The following is a 20,808-nucleotide window of genomic DNA, read 5'->3' as shown; positions in this document are numbered from 1 at the left end:
CAACATATAGTTTTTTCATTCTGTTTGAAAATACTTCATGGGTAATTCTTAATTATTTTTTTTATTTTTATTTCTTTTTACAGAGGCAAAATGTTGTGTGGTGTTGCTTGGTTTCGGTTTTTTGGGTTTTTTGGGGGGGGTTTTTTGGTGGTGTCTTTTTTTTAATGTGCTTTATCATCATATTGGTCAAATAGGTAGAGTAGATGGAAAGTGGTTCCTTACCTGAGTGACATCTTGGCACTCTTCTGTAGGTCTGTAAGAAGTACATACCTCAAGGATGTCTTCATTTGGCTCCTTCTGTAGGACTTGCCAGCACTTTAGCACTTGGGCTTGACATAGCTAAGGATGCAAGTGCAACTTGATTCAAGACACTTAAGTACTTTGCTAACTTATTGCCCTTATAACAGCATAATTACATTAATAATAGTAATGAAACAATTGTACGTAACTGCATTTTTCCATTTTGAAACAGCTTGAATTGAGCACGGTGCAGAAATGTTTGAATTAGCAGTGCCCACACTGTCACCAGCCAGGGAAATTGCAGGAGGTTCTCAGCCTGCTCAAGTGTACCTAGTTTATTGCTTTCAGACCCCAGTTAATATTTCCAGCCAGTGCTGAACAGCGTGTTTGTGTTAGCGCTAATCTGGGATGCTCTGCACCATGTTCTCTTGGTCAGGGCACACACAGGTAGCCAGAACACACACAAGGAGGCACTTAGCAAGGCGGCTCAAATGTTATTGTGTTAAACCCACCAACTGTAGTGTTCAATCATTTATGCTTTGTATAAAACAAGCAATATTACTTCTCGTGTAATCAAAAGATGCAACAAAGTAATATGAGCTGACAGCTCCTCTGTAAAAAGATTTTCTTCCTCTAAAGGAAGCCGTGTTGATCTTAGACCTGGAATAACTTTTTCCTCCCCTTTCTTCTATTATGGGAAAAGCTGTTTGTTTTTTTTCCCCAGTCCTTATGTAAGCAACTAATTTCTGTGAGTGCTACTCCCAAATGGACTAAAAATCCATTCCTAGGAGTAAGTAAAGTAACATCAACACATTTCTTCTGATCCAAAAAATATTGAAGCTGAACAAAAGCCTCCCAGTGGCCGATGAAGCGAATGCAGATAGTCCCTGATGAGTTTGATTCAGAGCACTCGGGACTTGCACCGTTCTAGCTCTCTGCCCCATGGTAGCAAAAAAGCTGTGGGTAAGTGAATGCCAATTTTTCTTCCAAAGGTATGACCCCCGCTTTCCTTTTCCGCCCAAGGGACAAGAAGACATTGTTCAGATTATGGAACCGACATGGCAATTACACTTAGGGAAAACCAAGTACAGCAGAAGGCAACGGAAGCAGACATCACAAATAAAGGCAGAAGACCCTTTTATTTCGCATAGACAAAATGCAAAGAGTGTCTCATTAAATTAATATTAAAAAAAACCCCAAATCAGTCCCCTCACTCCACTGACATCACTCATCCTAATTAACAACAAAAAAAGAACAATCAAGGACCCATTTTCTAATTTAAAAAAAAAGTGCAAACATGACAAAAGACTCGTTTTTTTCCAAATCAATGTTCCTGTTGAATTCACAAATAGGGTGATTTTTTTTTTTTTTTGTGATTTTTTTCCCTTTTAAATCTTGTCTGATGGAACTTCCAGTTAAAATGTTTTAGTTAAGTCTCCATGCACTTCGTAGAAAATCAGTAAAAACACAAACGCTTGTGAAGATCAGAAAACTGGACTCTTTTACCCAAAAATTCAGATGTCCAGTCAGATGAAGCTCACACTCAGACAGAAAAAAAGCAAGAGAGTCTTTGCACTGTCTGTCGTTCATATTTTTTTTTGTCAAATATTTTGGCAATCTTCTTCTTTAATTATAAATATTGGAATTCAATAAAAAAAAGGTAGCTTTCATTGGATTTTTTTTCAGTGTAAATATTTACAGCCACTGTCCAACCATGCTCTTTTTGTTATACCAGGGTGTAAGATTTTGCGTAGGGATTGTTTCCTTTCAAGTGGCCCCGGGAGTCCAGCAGGGATTCTTGGGAGCTGCTCATTTTTGCTGCCTGTCCTAGCTCAGCTCCTTCTCGCTGAGGTAACGTCGCCACAGCACCAGGTTGCCATGACTGTACTTCTCTTGTGGAGGATGTCTCCATGGGTATCGGCTCCAGGACGGTGGGGCGCTTCAAGGTTCGGCTTTTCTGCGGCTCCAAGCAGGCTTGCCCCAAACCCAGGTCTCTGCTCGTGCCCTGCACGCCACGGTTCAATAAAAAGTCCATCCTAAGGTAGGGTGGCAAATGCATGAGATCACCTGGGGAGGCAAAAGTGAAAAAACAAGTCCTTACTTATGGTCATGTGCTGTGTTACGCTCACCTACTGGCTGGGGGAATCAAGCTGATGGTTTTGGCCACCAAAGCAGAGTATCTGTAATCAATCCAGCTGCAGTATTTAGAGTTGATATATTGTTTGTCAGCCATTTACTATGCTATGATCTTACAGAATCAAGGGTCAACAATCTCCTTTTGGGCAGATCCATAAGAATTCACTATTAATATGTGTTTCCATAATAGAATGACTATAAGGAGAAGTGCGATGTGTTTTACATGCACTCACAGCATGAAGAAGATAAACTGAAAAGACTAGGAATTTTTTCTCAAAATCCTAAAAGAAAAGGTCTTGGTTTTCATTTGTCAAAACTTGGAAAATGTACAGGCTCGGTAGATTTCCTTTTCTTATTTTCCATTTTAAATGAAAACCTTCACAATTACAATTAATAACCCCCAATCCAGAGTAGAATGACCAAATTATTTAAAATGGATGCATGAGTGTTAAAACTATAGTTTTAAAGAGATTTTTGAATAAAAGAGAAAAGCATTCTTGTCCCAATATAATTACATTTACCTGGCATCCATCATCACTGTATTTAAACCACTAATGATTTTCTACCACTATGGCCATCAATATGCTGCTGTTTTGTAGCAACAAAATGCATTGGGGCTGGCACCTAGCTCTTGCATCAACCTTCCCTTCTGTTCTGTATTGTCAAGGAAACCTCCTCTTTGTTATTTCCCCTGATTCCTGGGCATTTCTATGTGAACCTGGTGATGGCAGCCTCCTCAGTTCAGAGGATTTGCCTTTGCAAATCTACTGAGTTCAAACAGGTGCCTTGGATCTGTTATCTGGAATTAGGCAGGGGTGAGTGTTACCTTCCACATATCTCTGTGTGTATTAGACCTGCTACAGAAATCAGTTTGGCTTATTTATTTTTGGCCTGCTTGTTAGGCATTCATAAAGTTACTTCAAACAAATGAGAGGCAATCAGGCACATAATGACACTACCTTAAAAAAATATTTGATAGTGTAACCTCACATATATATGAAAAAAAGCCCTGTTACAGGCCCATTCAAGAACAGCATTTCCCCTTCTTTACAGACCTCTGCAAGTATATAGCTTCCTTTTTATAGCTGATATCAAAACCATAGTCTCATCTACAGATGGGATGCACCCTGAATGCTTAAAGTAGAAGACTCTTGGCACTACTACACCTGTGTCTACAGGAGCTATTTACAGCAGTAGAAATTAAGGCTGAGCTGTGGCAGTGGCATAAACAGTACACTAGGAAAGCACTCCTTCATAATAAAACAAGGTATAACAATTTCATTTTTCCTAACCACGCTAAAAGCTGTCCAATGATCTAAAATAAAACAGGTCTTTTGCTTTCTCATATAAGTCAAGGCACTGCAAATCTTGCCTAAAAGAGTAACAGCATCTGCTCTATCCATAATTTCAGGTTACAGACAGAGAATTGCTGAGAAGTTACATTTGGACAGAAACACTGGTTATTCCTATAGAAATCCCCCAGGCACTGTCTGATTCCATATGTTTTATTCTAGCTAAATCTCCAACAGAGATGCATGGTACATAGTGTCTAACCCCCGTAGAGTAAGATGTGCATATCTCAAGATTAGGCTGACATGCACCACAATAGCATTTACGAAAGTTTAGAGAGACGGGAAGGTTTGTGCTTATAATGATACCGGTTGCCACTTGAAAAATGAATTGTGGTAACATTATTTGGTTTTACTCATTTACCCTATTTTCCTACAGTACCTTTCATACCAAACCCATTCAGCGTATGAGACCTATTTCAGCCGAGACAGCAATGTACCTACTGCTGGGGGAAAGTACATCAGGATACAGACACATGAACTGGCAGGCGCCGACTCACTCCACTTAACTAAAGGCATCGAACGGAGCTGCCCGCGGGTATGCCCGTGCTGCCCAACAGCCCCTTGGCACCCAGACCCCCATCCCCTGGCCACCCATGCTGCACCCCAGTTATTTTGCTTCTGGGTTCCCTTTTGGGCCGAGTCCTTCCAAGATGCAGTTGTGGGGGCAGTTTGCTCCAACGACCATTCCCCGTGGGCTGCAGGGAGGAGACAGCCTGGATGGGAAACGCTTGTATCGCTTGCTCCCTGTGGCTGCATCTTTTGCAGCATCGCGGTATCCTAAATTAGGATCCTTATCGCTACCCACTCCTCGCCAGTGGGGGAGAGAAACAAGAGTGTAGGAGCGAGATGCTGCCCCCACGTACCTGTCTCTGCCCACTAACGACGGTGGTGAGGGCCTTCGCTTGGCTGCCTCAGGCGTGGGTTATCCCTGTCAGGGCCCCAGCGAAGGCGGGCAGCAAAGCACACCTCTGAGATGGCAATAGTGGGCGTGAAAACTTTGTGACTAACTATAATACCAAAGTAATACCTTCCTTCTTGTCAGGGATGTTTAGAGACTGCTGGAGTCAGAAAGTGGGGTTTCTTTCGCGATCCCACGATTGCCCACCATGCAAAAGAGGGATCCCTCAGCCCCGGCAGAAAAGGACCAATTTTCTGTGCTGAACCCCCATCCCTATTCCCTGCAACAACAGGCCTTTTCCCAAAGATGTCTGTTGCCCTAACACCAGCTCTGACAGGCTGCTGCCAGGCAGCACAACGCCCACTGCTTTATTAAGACCAGCCAGGTAATTTCGCATGCATTCCCTCTTACTACTGCATTTTCTGTTTTATGGTCGACTTTCCAGGAAGGAGCCGGTGCGGAGCAGAAGCCGGAGCATGGCTCATTGGCAGACCCCCGCAGTCGCCTTGGAGAGCCACTTCTGCATCTTAACACACCGCTACTTCTTGAGAGCGATGGATGTGCATGAACTATAAAAAAGATGAGTGTTGAACCTTACAGAGATGAAGGTTGGTTTTCAAGCTGCTGTCTAGACATTTCGCACCTGTATTTAAGAGCTTCAGGCTGTGTGAAAAAGACCTTTTTTTCCTCCCTAAATCTACATAAGAAAGCATAGTCAATAATCTGTGTAAACAATATGCAGTCATTTTACCGTAATTTTCTAAACGACTGGGGGCAAAGTTCCAACAGGATTGCAGTAATGGGAAACCAGAGAGTGTAACTTGGTCTCCAAAGCTGGATACGCAATGCACAATCTCTGGCATGGCTTACACAGAGCACTCATTATTTGATATGATGTACACATTTTCCTATCATAAAAAGTGCCAGCGCTCCTTCTTATCTGCAAGAAACATCTTTCCCTGCAAGTGCTTATAAAACAAGCAGATTATTAAAATCATTAGAAAAGAAAAATTTTGAGAATAGAACTTTTTCTTCTTTGCTAGGATTGAAACAGTCTCACAGGATGAAAAAAGTCTTTGATTTATAAGAACTAATGTGTTTCTGACTTAAAAACACAGTCTTTGAAATATAACCACAGGGGTTCCCTTTTGCCATTCCTACATCAGTTCTGAAGGTATATTTGAGGAGTAAAAGCCTCTTGCATATCTATGGAGTTACTTGGAAAGACTTTGGTTCTCATCCTTCTGGACTCAACAGTGTAGACATTTTTTTTGTTTTCTTGCTATTCAGCTGAATGGTGATTTTTTTCAGGCAAAGCATTATGAAGTTTCAGGATGGTTCACTGCTTTTGATGCCCTAATTACCTCTTTTCAGCTGTGTGTGTGCCTTATTACTAATGAAAGCAAACCTTTCAAGTGCATGAACACTGCAAATGAGCATGTTTAATAATTCATGCATTTTGGTTTAATTAGTACAAAAGACATACTAAAACTATAGTTTTCTGATGCATTTTTAAAAAAGGGAAATTTGCTGTATTCAGAAACACTGAATTCATACACAAACAATAAACATCCAGTCAAATCTGAATGCGGCAATTCAAGCCAGAACTACCTCAGTCTTTTTTTTTCTGTCCAACCCTCTAATGAATTATTTAGTATAGCACATTTAAGAAAATGTTTGCTTCAACAAATATTTGTAAACAAATGCTAAAAGTCACTTACTATGATATTTACCATAAGGAACACATTCTACCAAAAAATGGAGTATTTTCTGAGTTAATGCAGCACTGGGCAAAAATATCACTGCTCAACTTTTCTGGGATTTTATTCAAGATAGCTATCTTCTTTGCAGAACTAAACCAAGATGAGATGCCCTCCTTTCTCCCCAAAGATTTACCTCATACCTCTTTCAAATGCCAGAGAGCTTGCATGTATTTTTGCTTTCATCTGCTCCAGAAAAATCTAAGGATTTGTGCTATATTCAATACAAAGATCATCACAGGCTGCAAAAAAGATGCTCTTACCAAGTTGTCACATGATAGCTATATGCATTTTCTCATGAATCATAACTTCCACTAAAGCAAAAGCAATTTGTCTTCACAATGCTTTGACACAGATACCCTCAGTGATGATGACTGCCTGATGATTTTCAAGTTTTGGTTTGCCATGTGAAGGAAATTCCATGCTATTTGAAAGATTATTTTAGAAGAGTTTATAAAGCTGGACTGGTGACTATGACAGGATATTTTATTTAACAAAGGTAAGAATAAGACTGGGTGAATAGGGCATTCACACAGCTTACTTCAATAGGCGAGTGGGTAAAAAAAGCTCTTAGAGATCTCTCTGGCATGATCTCATGGGATCATGCCAGAACTGAATCCATACAGCTCTGTTAGCATGGGTAAGGTGCCTTGCTGATGTAGTTATGTTGATTTGGGACCCAAGTATACTCTTCATGACATTGTGCAGTGCTGGGGGGGTGTACAAGTGCTAGCGAAGATGAAGTGCCACTGCGTTGGGCATCTCTCGGCTTGTCCTGAGTTTGGAAGGGGAAGCACTGATGGGATATTGTGTTTTCCTTCAAAAGGAAGCAAGGGAGACAGAGCTACTGACAGATAGCTTTAAGTTCATGTTTACGCTGATTAAAAAGTTTAGTGGGGTTTTCCAGCTCACTAGCGCAGTAAATAAATCAGTGAAGCCTTTGCTGATACTCACAGGCTGTTTGTCAGGAAAAAGACTGCCTATAGGAAAAGCTTAAATTAGAAGTGAGGAAAGGATGGAGGGTTTGCAAGGCCAAGGTGAGAGGTGTGATGAAAAAAAGAGCACAAGCGATGTTCAGAGGTCTTTGTCACTTCAAAACCTGACACACCATTAAAAGCTAGCAGGCAAAGATTTCTTAGACAGCAGCAGCTTGATCTGAAGCTGGACTGATAGCAGCAATAACATTTCTTACAGTTGCTGCTGTCAGTGTTTGAAACCTGCTGGTGCTCCCTCACTGTCCACCTTCTGGCCATGTATCCTGCACTGAACCCGCAGAACAGTCAGCACTGCGCTGCAATCATTCCCGCACCAACAGGCTAAGAGTCAGACCTGCAAGGCTCACAGCACACTGCAACATCAGAAATAAATACACTTAATGAGCAATAAAGCCAACTGTTTGGTTACCTTGATCCTGTGTCCTGCTCAGCCAAGCAGGGGGTAAAGAGGATCAGTCCTGAACCTCCTGGCTTGGCTGATACAGGTCTCAGCCTGGTGGTGCCTCAGTGAAGAGCTCAGCACCGGCTCTGCCCTCCTGCCTTGTTAGCCAGGAAAAGTGACTGGCTGCAAAGGGAAGCAAGGAAATCCTTTCCAGATGCAGAGTCATTCCTGCCCCAAAATGGGGCGCTGGTGCTCCCAGCACCCAGCTGAGCTTCATGGTGCCTGCCTTGACTCAGCACCCAGTCGAAGGGTCAGATGGGTACTTGTTGGAAACTTGGAGGATAATGAAATGAAGAGAATCAAAGCAGTAGGCAGGCTTTAACTTATGCCTCTGTTAGGGTTTGTTTTGTTTTGTTTTGTTCTCCCCAGGATCTGTTCAGTGTGGAACTGCCTTCCCAATGCTCTTTGTTTAATAATTACTATTTTCTTGTAAATGTTGCAGTAAAATGCCACAACTGAACAATAAAAAATTTCTGAAGAATGCTTTGAATAACAGGGCTCCACTCTCTAGAGCCAATATTCATCAGTAATGGAAATGGAGGTGAAATTTCCCCATGCAAATTACTGACTGCTCAAATGAATGGGAACCTCAGCTTGCTCTCAATCAACAGGAGCACACCATTAGCAAGTTCAGGAGCTTACGGGCTCCTTCTGAACCTATTTTTTCAATACAAAAGCTGGATTTAATAATTCTCTAAGGTGATCCAGAATAAAAGGCAAAAGGTCCAAGCACTCCCTTAAATTACAGTCTTAGCAGCAGAAGGGAAGAGGAAGGAGGGAGGAGGCAGAGCACAGCTTTCTCGCTAGCGAAGAAGCTGCTGTAAAAGCAGGCATGTGCTCTTCCCTTCTTCTATCTCTGCTTGGCTGCCCAAGAAAAATGATCAAAGTGCTCAATGTTTGGGGGACACTTTTAAACCAACTGAATGCATAACGTTGATCAAGGCCAGCAAGGTGTCTGGATGCATTTCAGCTGCTAACCTGCCCTTTGTAGCTTTGTGACCCATGCCATTACATCTTTTGGGCTTCTCACAGTGTTTTGGCAGTTGACATAAAATCACATCTTTACACTGTTCATGTTTGTGATCACGTAGGAAACAGCCAAAACACTTTAGAAAAATATGCCAAGTTTCCCATTTCTGGATGGAGAAATCAGAATTCCCTATCATCCCTGCAGGGCTGTACTTTATAACTGGCAAGTTTCATTTTTCTTTCTCCATGAAAACTGCACCCTTGTAGATAATTTGAAGATCTCTAACACCTTGTTAAATATTGCATGTTGCAGTCTGCTAAAACTGGCATTTTCATAAAAGCATTAAAAATACCAACTATGTTTCACACAACAAAATAAAAACAACAGTTACTGTTGACCACAGCTGTTGGAGTTATCTCTTAAGAAACACCAGGGTATCAGTAAAACTGTAGTTCAGGAGCCAAATTTGCTACTGGCATAAATCAGAGTAGCTATATAGATTTCAGCAACACTATAAATTGATTTATACTTACTGGAGATTAGGTTTAAGTGACTGAAAATGAGGATCCCAACTAATGTGGATAATTTTTTTTTAAGATAATTAATTTTGTTATTTAGATTTAATTCTAATTCCAAGAAGTCCTTAATCAATGTGTCTTAAAGCAAAAGCATGACTGCTATAGTTTAGCTGAGATCATACATCTGTACTACATCAACGTAACACACTGTGCATCTGTCTAACTGAATGCCAGGAGACTTGATTATCGTGTTGTTGCCTGCTCCTGAAAGGTCTAATGAAACAGGAATCAAAGCACATTTTTGGTTTGTATTTCTCCAAGCAGAACTTTGGTCTTTCATACAGTGCTGCACTTTTAAAAGACCTCTCAGATGCTTCGTACCTTTCAGAAGTAACTTTAAGGAGAATGGACATATTTTTAAGGGCCTCTCTGCCACTGAGCTGGCAGTGTAAGGAAGGAAAAACTGATTAATTCCAGGGGCCAGATAGATTTAGACTCTATGGAGATGCCATGTGGGTGTTCAGCCTCACAGGGACGGTGCACCTGCAAAACTGAGGCCCTCCTGTTTCGATTTGATGCAATGTCTAACTTATAAAAACTTGTAAAAGAGACCTTGCCATGTAAATCAATATGCACTCCAAAACTCAAGTCAGAAAAACTGTCAATAAATAATGAAATGATGTTAGAAAACTAAAGTATGGGAGCTGTCCCTTTCCGTCTTCACCTTGTCATGCAAGCTGCTTCATACATTTTTAAGGATGCTCTGAGACAGCGCTCTCCTGCCCACCGGCTGAGCTAGGAAAGCCGTGCTGAAGCCCTCGCTCAGGTGCCTCTAGTTAGCAATGCTGGAGTTTTAAGAACTCGTTTGCTGATCCTGGGTGCAGTGAACGGAAAGTGTTCAATTATACATCACTTCAGTTGAGGTTAAATCGATCGTGACTCCATGGAAACTGGCATCCTTCATGGATTTATTCCTGGGATATCTTGGGAGCCTAGATTCAGCACAGAGGCTGGAGAGGTGAGGAGTTTGAACTGTACTTATGGTTCACTGAAATCAGTGGGAGTCACTCTGTTGACCTCAACAGGCTTTGCAGCATACCCATGAATTCATGGCTAAACCTGACCGTGCCAAGGTGAGGGGTAAGCATAACACTCTACTAATAGTTACGGGGAGGTCAGGCTACAACAAGGAAACCAATATCGATGCTGCCCTGCTGAAGATATATTCATGGATAAATTACTGTAACTTGGTCTCCACATGTCCATCAGTTTGAATCACCTGAGTGATGCTGATGAGGTGCATCATTCCATTTTTGTTAATTAATCCACTGGGACCAGAAGTTCAGCTCTCACATTTAAATTAAGGATGCTGGCACAAAAAGGGGAACAATACTGAAATACATCCACATGTACATACAGCTATGCTTTAAAGGCCAGCATATAAAGAAGCTCTTACATGGATAGCAAAGACTATCACTACAGTCAGATTATGAATGTACTGTTAAAACATAAGTTTGTTTCTCTAGTGATAACAGTTACTACTTTACTTCCAAAAATAGCACAAGTGTGTTTTTTCTTGCAGGTAAGATTTGGTTTACATTTTCAGATGCCAGTCTCTCACTTCTCCTATAGATCTCAGATTACATTAAGGTCCTCTTAGCACAGGGGAAATGAGCAGAGCCTGCTGTGTGTGAAGTCAGTTAGTTAAAGCAGTAACAGCTGTAATTGACTGCCAGGACCTTAAAGCAAGGCTAGATCAGTTCTTATCTGTATGGAAACAACTGCTTCTGGTTACCTTGGGCTGACTGAAAGCCCACGCAAAAACCACACACACTGTGTCTCAACACTATCAAGGTGAAATGCTTTGGCATCTTCAAAATTAAAATGGCATGAACAGGTGAAATCTAGTTTTTGTAGAAGTGAGGTTTAAGATAGGGACTCTTAACAGAACTGCTCTAAAAATCTATTATTTTAATTGGACACAGCATCTTTGGTTTGATTTGGAACATTTGCTGGTAGTTTTAGAAATTTAACATTGCAGTTATGACTGTAAGAACATGAAAGTAGCTGAAAATTTACTGATAAATGTAATCCTTGCTTTAGGCATAAAACTCTCCTCTAAGTACAGTTGAATCCAATGTCTCCAAACCTACAGAAAACATGGGTAGTCTATTTTAATAGTTGCAGCTTATGAAAAAAAAAAAAAGACCACGAAGAAAATAATCAGCTTTAGAAAAACTAAATTAAATTTGAATTCAAAAAAATCTCATTTTTAATAAATATTTTGTTGGTAATGAAAAGGTAGGAAATGGGCATTCTAGAAAGGGTGTTTTCCCTAACACGCAACTTTTAATCTAGAAGAGAGCAAAGAACCAAATAGTATTACAAACCAGCACAGTTTTGGATACTGTATTTTTCCAAAGTTAATGTTAAATTTCAAATAAAAATAACAAATAAATTAGCAACAGGAAAAGATAATTGTGCTCCTACACACTCCTCGTAGAGTCCTTGAGGAACTGGTACCAGTTGTTTCTCTCCTCTAATAAAAAAATAAAATAAATCTTCCTAACACCTGTATCACTGATTTATAGATGACAGATGTAAAAATAAATTACTTTTATCATCAATAACTTGAATTTAGCTTTCAGACATCTTGTACGCTACCTAAAATGGAACTTTCACATTACATTTGCACAGAAATTTTGTATTTGTAACTGAACAGCTGCCCTATTTAAACTCATGATTCACACCAGCATAGTTTTCCTTTCTATTCTCATAATATTTTAGCTTTTGATCTGAACCTGCTTAGGTTCATTTTTATTGTACTGGCAAGGTTAAAAAACTTGCAGTGTGAACTTTCCTTTCTGTAAATCCACCAGAAAAATAATGCAAGCCAATGATTTCAAGTACGTAGTCATGTCAAATTAAATGTGGAATTAAATGGTTTTCATCCCCGCAGAACATTCAGCTTTTCACAGCAGAAGGAGAAAAAGCTCCTGATACTCTGCAGAAATAAAACCTGAGACAGGATAAAGGCATTTTAGTCTCATCACCGATGTGCCATTTCTGTGATAAGAAGCAAATGGCACAGTCTGTCTCTTTGTGACATGTTCCTAGTTTTCCAACAAAGCAATAGAAAATGAAAAGAAGGTGTTCCAGGTGCAGGAAAATTTAATATGGAAACATTAGAGATGCTCATCTAGGGGAGTAACTTTAGAATATGTCACGCATGTGTAAGTAAGTATACATACAAGTAAGTTAACATATGTGTTAAGAGTATTCACTACAGTTAAAAACATAGGCAAGAAGTTTTTCTCCCCACTTACAACTGTTCTGCCTGTCCCACTGCTTTCCCACCTGCCTATTTTGATTTGTCTCCTTATGTCGTTTTCTCAAAACTGGACCTTGGTCTCCAGTTGTGGAGTCAGGATGGTGATTTCTTTGCTCTACATACACACTATATGGTGTGCACATACACATATATATTTTTTTATATATATATTCTATTTTATTTGAAACCAGAGAGTGCAAGTGTAGAACTAAAAAAGAAAACAATTCATATATTAGCCTTTTCATACTTTGCTGTGGGATTTCTGAACGAAAAAAAGGTCAAACGTAGATTCCCCCATATCTTCAAGAAATTCAGTTTTGGATCTGGAAACTGTGGAACTGTACAATTCCATTTTCAGTCAATGCAGAATAATATAATAGGCCTGGGAAAAAAGAGGCAAAAGGTGAGCTGGAAGCCCTAAGTCAAAAGTCCCAGCCATTACTGAATCCCCAGTGGCTGAATTTGTATCAGATTCAGTTACTGCTGCAGCTTATAGAGCGCTGTCAGCAACTTTTCCATAGAAAGCAAGTCTCTAAATAGATTTCATCACTATGTCACACTTTCCTACATTGAGTAGAAGAGGGAAATAACTCCTTCACCCTTGGACTCACAGATCAGTGGAAAAGAGTTCACATCTCTTTATCTCAGGTTACAGGGCTGACACTGAAAATATACTGTGCTTTCTATTACTGCGCGGTTCATATTTTTCTTATTGTGCTAAGCAGCTTATTTTAGCTGTAGTGAATGAATACTGGAAAAGAAGATTTGTTTCTTGACTTGTGTGCATTAATGCACTGCAGGTGATGTCCAGACTATATTTTAAGGGACTCTTGTAAATAATTATTTAATAAAGTACTTGCATTCTGGAGCTTAAAGCTTGTCTACAAGCTAAGACTTTGCTGTTCAAGTCAGCAGGATTAGTCAAAGCAGCAAGAAACTTGTAAATTGGGTCAAGAATGCTAATTAAGGCATCTTAAATACTGAAAGAACTTGATCATTCAGCAAAGCTGGAGAGGTCAGACCAGTGTTCTTTTCTATTAAATATGCAGCAGGCTTAGGGCTAGACTCGAGCTGCTTGACTTAGGTGCTGAACTGAGAAACCGAGACCAAAGAAGTGCCCGTACTTGCTTGCTGAGAGCTTGACTGAGAGCAGGCCTGTCCTGTCCTCCGGCTGCCGTGAGAAGGTGGTGGCTGCTGGCCAAATCTCCTCCTCTGGGATGGAGAGGCCGAGCAGGAGGGCTGGCAGGCAGAGGATGGAGCTCTGCCCTCAAGCAGCAACCAACAGCACAAGGACAGCAGGAGGAAAATGCTTCCAGTGGAGCAGGGGCTTAGCAAACTGGTGCTCCTGCTCTGTGCAGGTGTAGGGACCCGGGAAAGCACTCAGCTTCCCTATGGAGGAATGGGGTGTTCTTGCCATCTTCAGGGCTGTGAAATCAGTCTCTGGAAAATCTAGTTTTTTCAGAGTCTGCCTGGCTGCTTTTTCTCTCCACCCACATGCAGGATTCTTTCCAGACCGGTTCCTTTCATCAGCTGAAAGTTAGTAGAAGAGGTTCTGAGATATAAAATCTTGGCATGCTTTAAATGGATTTCAAAATCTCCTAATCTGACAGTGAATGATATCTCTTCTCTGGAAGTGTATCTGAGATGTTGTTAGTCCTGCAGGATTTCTGTCTTAATGTGATCTCCAAAGAGGCAAGGAAGCGGGATTGTCAAAATGAGCTTGCGCTTGTTTTGTGACATCAGGTAGACAAGTCTCTGCCTGGTCCAAGTCAAGTTAACCCTTAAGGATAATGTCACATATTTTAAGAGGTTCTTTTTCGTGCTGATTAGCATCAGAAAAATATAATCTGGGGGTCTGAGTTTTGCAGTACCCCTGTGAAAGGGGGGTTTCTGCAAATAGCAAGAGACCTGATGAAAACTTTCTAGATATTTCCTATCCAAGCACCGGTCAGATATTATTTCTTCCAAGCATGAATTCCATTGCCAGAGGATGCAAGTAAGTTGTCTGTGCACAAAAAAGACATAAATAGCACTTGGGAAGAACAGAAATATCAAAATACTTCCCAGTTAATAGCTGTTCTTTTCTCAAGCACAATAATTTAGGAGTAGAGAGAGGAAAAAACCCAAGAGGCTTCTTGGCTGAGGCTATTACTGAGATTTAAAATTATAATAACAGAAATCTATTTTTAATAAACTGCTACTGCAATGTTTATTGCAGTTAAGAATAATTGTTATGATAACTCAGTTTGTGGTTAATGTTTTTAAAACAGAAAAGAGAAACATTATTATAAAACTTTTTCAACCTCTACAATTATCTTCCACTTTTTTTACATTACAGGCTCTTTGATGGCACAGTGGGAGGTAAGAAGAGAGTATATTTCTTTCCAATTTCTGTCCCACCCAGTTTCTGAATGCAAGATTTGAATGACAACTTTGGAGGACAAAGGACTGACTCATTTGTCAACCTCCCAGGTAAACTTTGGATAACAACTATTGAAATTTCTGAATATTAATATGAAAAAATGCCTCAGTTTTGATCTTGAAGGACCTAGTATACTGTTGAGATGATTGCCTGGTATGCCTATTCTTTGAGGACCTGATCTTGCTAACCAAAATTCTAGTTAGTGACAAAGTTAGTGACAACTGTGGGGAGGAGAGCAGCAATCATAATCCCAAACCTCTGGGAGCTGATGCTGAGAAAGATGCAATGCTAACAAGGTATTGACATCATTTTTATACCATGAAAAATATTAATACTGCACAGAGGTTAGGAATTGAAGACCCGCTTTTCTAAAGGATGTGATTTATCCCACATGTTTAAAATACTGCTATGCTATCTCTACTGCTTCAATTTTCTCTTTTAATGTGCCTCCTGAGACACAAGACTATTTTTATGGCTTACTGAGAAATGTCACCATCTGCAATGGGTCAGCTTCAAGGCCTGGGCAAATTAGGCGTGCCAGCTCTGTGAAGTCCACAAAAACCTATGTGCAGGCCTGCATCCATCCTTTCATTTTTCGGAAGCTATGCAGAAGCTGTTGTTAAGCAGTAATTTCAGTTTGCTTGGTGGTTTATAATGTGTATAAAGGAAAAATAATGATGCTTTTGTGGATGCTGAAGCAGAACCTACAAATAATCTCAACTTTTTCCAAAAATCTGTCTATGGAGTTGTAGAGATCAGAGCACAAGGATGCATAAGACATGCTTTCAAAACACTGAATGTAGGAATTATTTTTAAAAAATCCTACTTCCCTGTTCCATTTCCTGTAGCTATGACTTTTGAAAAGTTTAAGAAAAATGCAACACCTAAAATATTTTTTGTTGAAGACTGTTTAATAACACCTTCTCTCTATACTTGAAAGTTTTTGCCTGGTGTCAAGACAGTGATGCAGAAAACATCTACAGCTGCTCTCACAGACAACTGGAAGTAGCCTCATGTCAAAGCAAGCTGATTGATATTCAAGGTTCACCTCCTCCAAGCTCTATGAGCAGAAACTCAGGCAAAAATGCCAGGAGGCCTGCATGGATGAACAAGGAGCTCCTGGCAAAACTCAAATACAAAGAGGGAGTACACAGAGGGTGGAAGCAGGCACAGGTAACCTGGAGGGAATATAGAGACACTGTCCAAGCATGAAGAAATGTGGTTAGGAAAGTCAAAGCCCAACTGGAGTTGAATCTGGCCAGGGATGTCGAAGACAACAAGAAAGGCTTCTATAAGCATATAGGTGACAAAAGGAAGGCCAGGGAAAATGTGGCCCTGCTGAATGGAGCAGGGAACCTAGTGACACAGGACATGGAAAAGGCTGAGGTACTGAATGCCTTATTTGCTTCAGTCTTTACTGGCAAGACCAGCCTTCAGGAATCCCAAGTCCAAGAGATCAGTGGAAGTCTGGAGCAAGGAAGACTTACTCTTGGTGGGCAAGGATCAGGTCAGGGAATACTTAAGCAAACAGGACATATGTAAATCCATGGGCCTTGATGGGATGCACCTACAAGTGCTGAGGGAACTGGCAGATGTCATTGTAAGGCTACTCTCAATAATCACTTTTGACTGTTCATGGTGGTTGGGAGAAGTGCCTGAAGACTGGAAGAAAGCAAATGTCACTCCTATCTTCAAGAATGACAAGAAGGAGGACCCGGGAACCTACAGGCCACTCAACCTCATCTCCACCCCTGGGAAGGTGATGGAGCAGCTAATCCTGGAAACCATTCTCAGGCACATGAAGAACAAGAAGGTGATCAGGAGTAGTCAGCATGGATTCACCAAGGGGAAGTCATGCTTGACCAACCTGATAACTGTTGTGATAAAATGACTGGCTTGGTAGATGGGTGGAAGGCAGTGGATATTGTCTACCTTGACTTCAGTAAGGCTTTTGACACTGTCTCTCATAAAATCCTCATGGAGAAGCTGATGAAATATGGGCTGGATGAGCAGACAGTGAGGTGAACTGAAATCTAGCTGAACAGCCTGGCCCGGAGTGTGGTGATCAGTGACACAAATTCTAGTTGGAGACCAGTAACTAGCGGTGTACCACAGGGGTGAATACTGGGTCCAGTACTCTTCAGCATCTTCATTAATGATCTGGATGATGGGGCAGAGTGTACCCTTAGCAAGTTTACTGATGACACAAAACTGGGAGGAGTGGCTGATACACCAGAGGATTGTGCTGCTACCCAGAGGGACCTTGCCAGGCTGGAGAAATGGGCCACCACAAACCTCATGCACATCAACGAGGGGAAGTGCAAAGTCCTGCACCTGTGGAGGAACAACCCCATGCACCAGTACATGCTGGGGGGCACCCAGCTTGAAAGCAGCTTTGCAGAAAAGGCCATGGGGGTCCTGGCAGACACAAAGTTGAACATGAAGTAGCAATGTGCCATTATGACAAAGGACAGCTGTAACCTGGTTTGCAATAGGAGTGTTGCCAGCATACCAAGGGAGGTGATGCTTCCCTCAGCACTGGTGAGGCCACGCCTGGAGTACTGTGTCCAGCTCTGGGCTCACCAATACAAGAGAGATGTGGAGCTACTGGAGAGAGTCCAGCTAAGGGACACTGAGATGATTAAGGGACTGGAGCATGTCTCCTACAAGGAAAGGCTGAGAGAGCTGGGACTGTTCAGCCTGAAGAAAAGAAGGGTCAAGGGGATCTCATCAATGTATACAAATACCTGAAAGGAGGGTGCAAAGAGGACAGAGCCAGACTCTTCTCAGTGGTGCCCAGTGACAGGACCACAGGCAATGGGCACAAACTGAAACACAGAAGGCTCTGTCTGAACACCAGGAAACATTTATTTACTGTGAGGGTGACTGAGCACTGGCACCCAGAGAGGTTGTAGAGTTTTCATCCTTGGAGATACTCAAACCCCAACTGGACATGGTCCTGGACAACCTACCTATAGGTGGCCCAGCTTGAGTAGTGGGGGTGGGGTTAGACCAGATGACCTCCAGAGGTCCCCTCCAACCTCAACTATTCTGTGATTCTGTGATGCAGTAACTTCAGCTGAAATATAGAGATGTGTACTACAGTGCAACACATTTGGCACTCTGAATTATAAAAGAATAACCATGCCAAATATCCAGATCTTTCTGAAGTCCCGGTGCATGTCTCAGATTCAGTATGCCAAAATCACTTTGTTTCCTTATTTACAATTTCTATGACATTAGGTACGATTGGTCTATTTTTCTTTATAAAATTATCATTATTGTTTTATGGCAAAATCCTTGCATTTTTTAGCTCCCATGTCTGAGCTGACTTAATGAAACTGATTCTTTTTTCTGTAAACCAAATATCAGGAAAAAGGTGTAGAAATCCAGAAGTCAGAAGCAGTTCTGACTGCTGAGCTGAGTGTGCATCTAAAGCACCAGCTAAATGGAAGGGAAAAGGTCTATTAGAAGACTTACAGTGGGCTAGAATATGAGGCAATCAACTATTACGCATTACTAGTTACAGAGTCGAAGTTGTACATAATGTGTAAAATTTCTGAAAAGACAGTCCTAATTCATAGTTACAGTGCTAGAAATGATCAATTACTAAGCTTGCCCAGACATCTGATGAGCCATCCAAATATAATTCAAGCTGATGGGGTGATCAAATGTTTTGATTCAATTTCTGAATGAAAATGGTATGGAAGTTGGGAACAACATAGCAAGTTGATGTCAGCCCCCAGAATACAATTCATTGAATCTTGATCACCCCTTTTCCTCCTCCAGTGAAAACGCATTCAGGTACCCTACTCCTAATCATTAACTATCTCAGTTTGGAGCAACCTGAGCTCTCAAACACTGCCTGTTAGATAAAGCAGGTGGTTTGATCAGCAGGCTTGACTATACAGGTACAAAAGAATCCTATGAGATGCTCAGGAAAAGCAAGGGAACAATCAGTGACATGAGTTGGGATTCCCTCAGAAACTTGCAGGAAGGTCTTCTGAAGGCAAGCCTTAGGGTGGTCTAACATTTTGCTTGCTCATACCAAATACTTATGGTAGCAATAAGCTAAGAAATAGGTGCTGTAATAGCTCAGTCAGTTATGGCTGACAAAGTCTTCACTGGTAAACTCCATCATTACCTTTCTTGAGTAAAGTTGCAGCCTTGCCATTGGGTAGGTTAATTTCAAAATGTCCCACTTATCAAAATAACGTTTTGTTATAGTCTTTCTGAAACTGCCTTTTAATTGTTGGGGGTTATTTTGAAAAACAAATACTACTGATTGTAGACACCTAAACCTTTATCGCAACCATAAAAGTTACAATAGGTAGCATTACAGGCAGTTTGAAAAGTGAGATTAGAAATTAGGAAGGAGGAGGCATAAGTTATTGAAAGTGACATTGTACAAGAAAGAGAATGAGTTGGGGGAGAAGAAAAGCAAAGCACCATGAAAACAGGTAAAAGTTATCTTGAAAGAAAAGACTCACTTCAAGGAAGAATAGTGTTGTGGTTTAACCCCAGCCAGCAACTAAACACCACGCAGCCACTCACTCACTCCCCCCACCCAGTGGGATGGGGGAGAAAATTGGGAAAAGAAGCAAAACCCGTGGGTTGAGATAAGAACGGTTTAATAGAACAGAGAAGAAGAAACTAATAATGATAATGATAACACTAATAAAATGACAACAGTAATAATGAAAGGATTGGAATGTACAAATGATGCGCAGTGCAATTGCTCACCACTCGCCGACCGACACCCAGCCAGTCCCCGAGCGGCGAATCCCTGCCCCCACTTCCCAGTTCCTAAACTAGATGTGACATCACATGGTATGGAATACCCCGTTGGCCAGTTTGGGTCAGGTGCCCTGGCTGTGTCCTGTGCCAACTTCTTGTGCCCCTCCAGCTTTCTCGCTGGCTGGGCATGAGAAGCTGAAAAATCCTTGACTTTAGTCTAAACACTACTGAGCAACAACTGAAAACATCAGTGTTATCAACATTCTTCTCATACTGAACACAAAACATAGCACCGTACCAGCTACTAGGAAGACAGTTAACTCTATCCCAGCTGAAACCAGGACAAATAGACATGTGCTAAAGAAGTGCAGTCAGTGTTTCAGCTCAGATGTTCTCATCTACTTAATCTAAATACCTTAACTTTTTAATTTCTTCTCCATGTTCCCAAATGTAGAATTACTTTGATTAATTGTATTTGAATTATTAATTACTTCTGCAGAATTTCTGAAGTGGTGGGTGAGAGAATAAAGATGCCCACTAAGTCTTTCCTCACTGATATGAACACTAAAAATATGGTCTGTCTTTCTACCTGTATGTTTTGTTTAAAGACCTGCAAAAAGTAACCTTTAATAACATATCATTCAATATTTAGAGGCCAACATTCAAGTTGCTCTGCTGGAACACTCAATTTTTTTCAAAGTATTGAAGCTAATTATTAATTTCATAATATATTTCATTTCCTTACTGCAAAGGAAAGCTAAAGCTAATCAAGAAGAGCAGGTAAAAATTCCAGCCATTTAAACTGACAGAGGTAAACATGGCTACAAGTCTGTAATTCACTAGAGGGGCTCTGATGATGTTCCAATCCCGGAAGCTTTTAACTCAAGCACAGGGACTAAATTTTCATGCTGTATGCCCTCAAGAAAATCATTTTTATATGGAATATATTAGAACCAAATACTAAATATGCATAAATAATGTATTTGGAACATGAAAGGAAGAGAGTA

General features: G+C 40.9%; 1 protein-coding gene across 1 annotated transcript in view; it reads right to left on the bottom strand.

Annotated features, from left to right (window-relative positions):
• Window positions 1-1,360: 1,360 nt before the first annotated feature.
• Window positions 1,361-20,808, bottom strand: part of DSCAM (DS cell adhesion molecule) — a 474,394-nt gene continuing 454,946 nt past the window's right edge. Inside the window, exon 33 of the mRNA XM_052794447.1 lies at window positions 1,361-2,307. Coding sequence (XP_052650407.1) covers window positions 1,967-2,307 — 341 coding nt within the window. The 3' untranslated portion in view covers window positions 1,361-1,966. The remainder of the gene's footprint in view (window positions 2,308-20,808) is intronic.

The sequence above is a fragment of the Harpia harpyja genome, chromosome 8 (genome assembly GCF_026419915.1).
Source record: "Harpia harpyja isolate bHarHar1 chromosome 8, bHarHar1 primary haplotype, whole genome shotgun sequence".
In the NCBI taxonomy this organism is placed as follows: Eukaryota; Metazoa; Chordata; class Aves; order Accipitriformes; family Accipitridae; genus Harpia; species Harpia harpyja.
The sequence above is the reverse complement of the archived record's forward strand: the minus strand, read 5'-3'. Positions and strand labels throughout refer to the sequence as shown.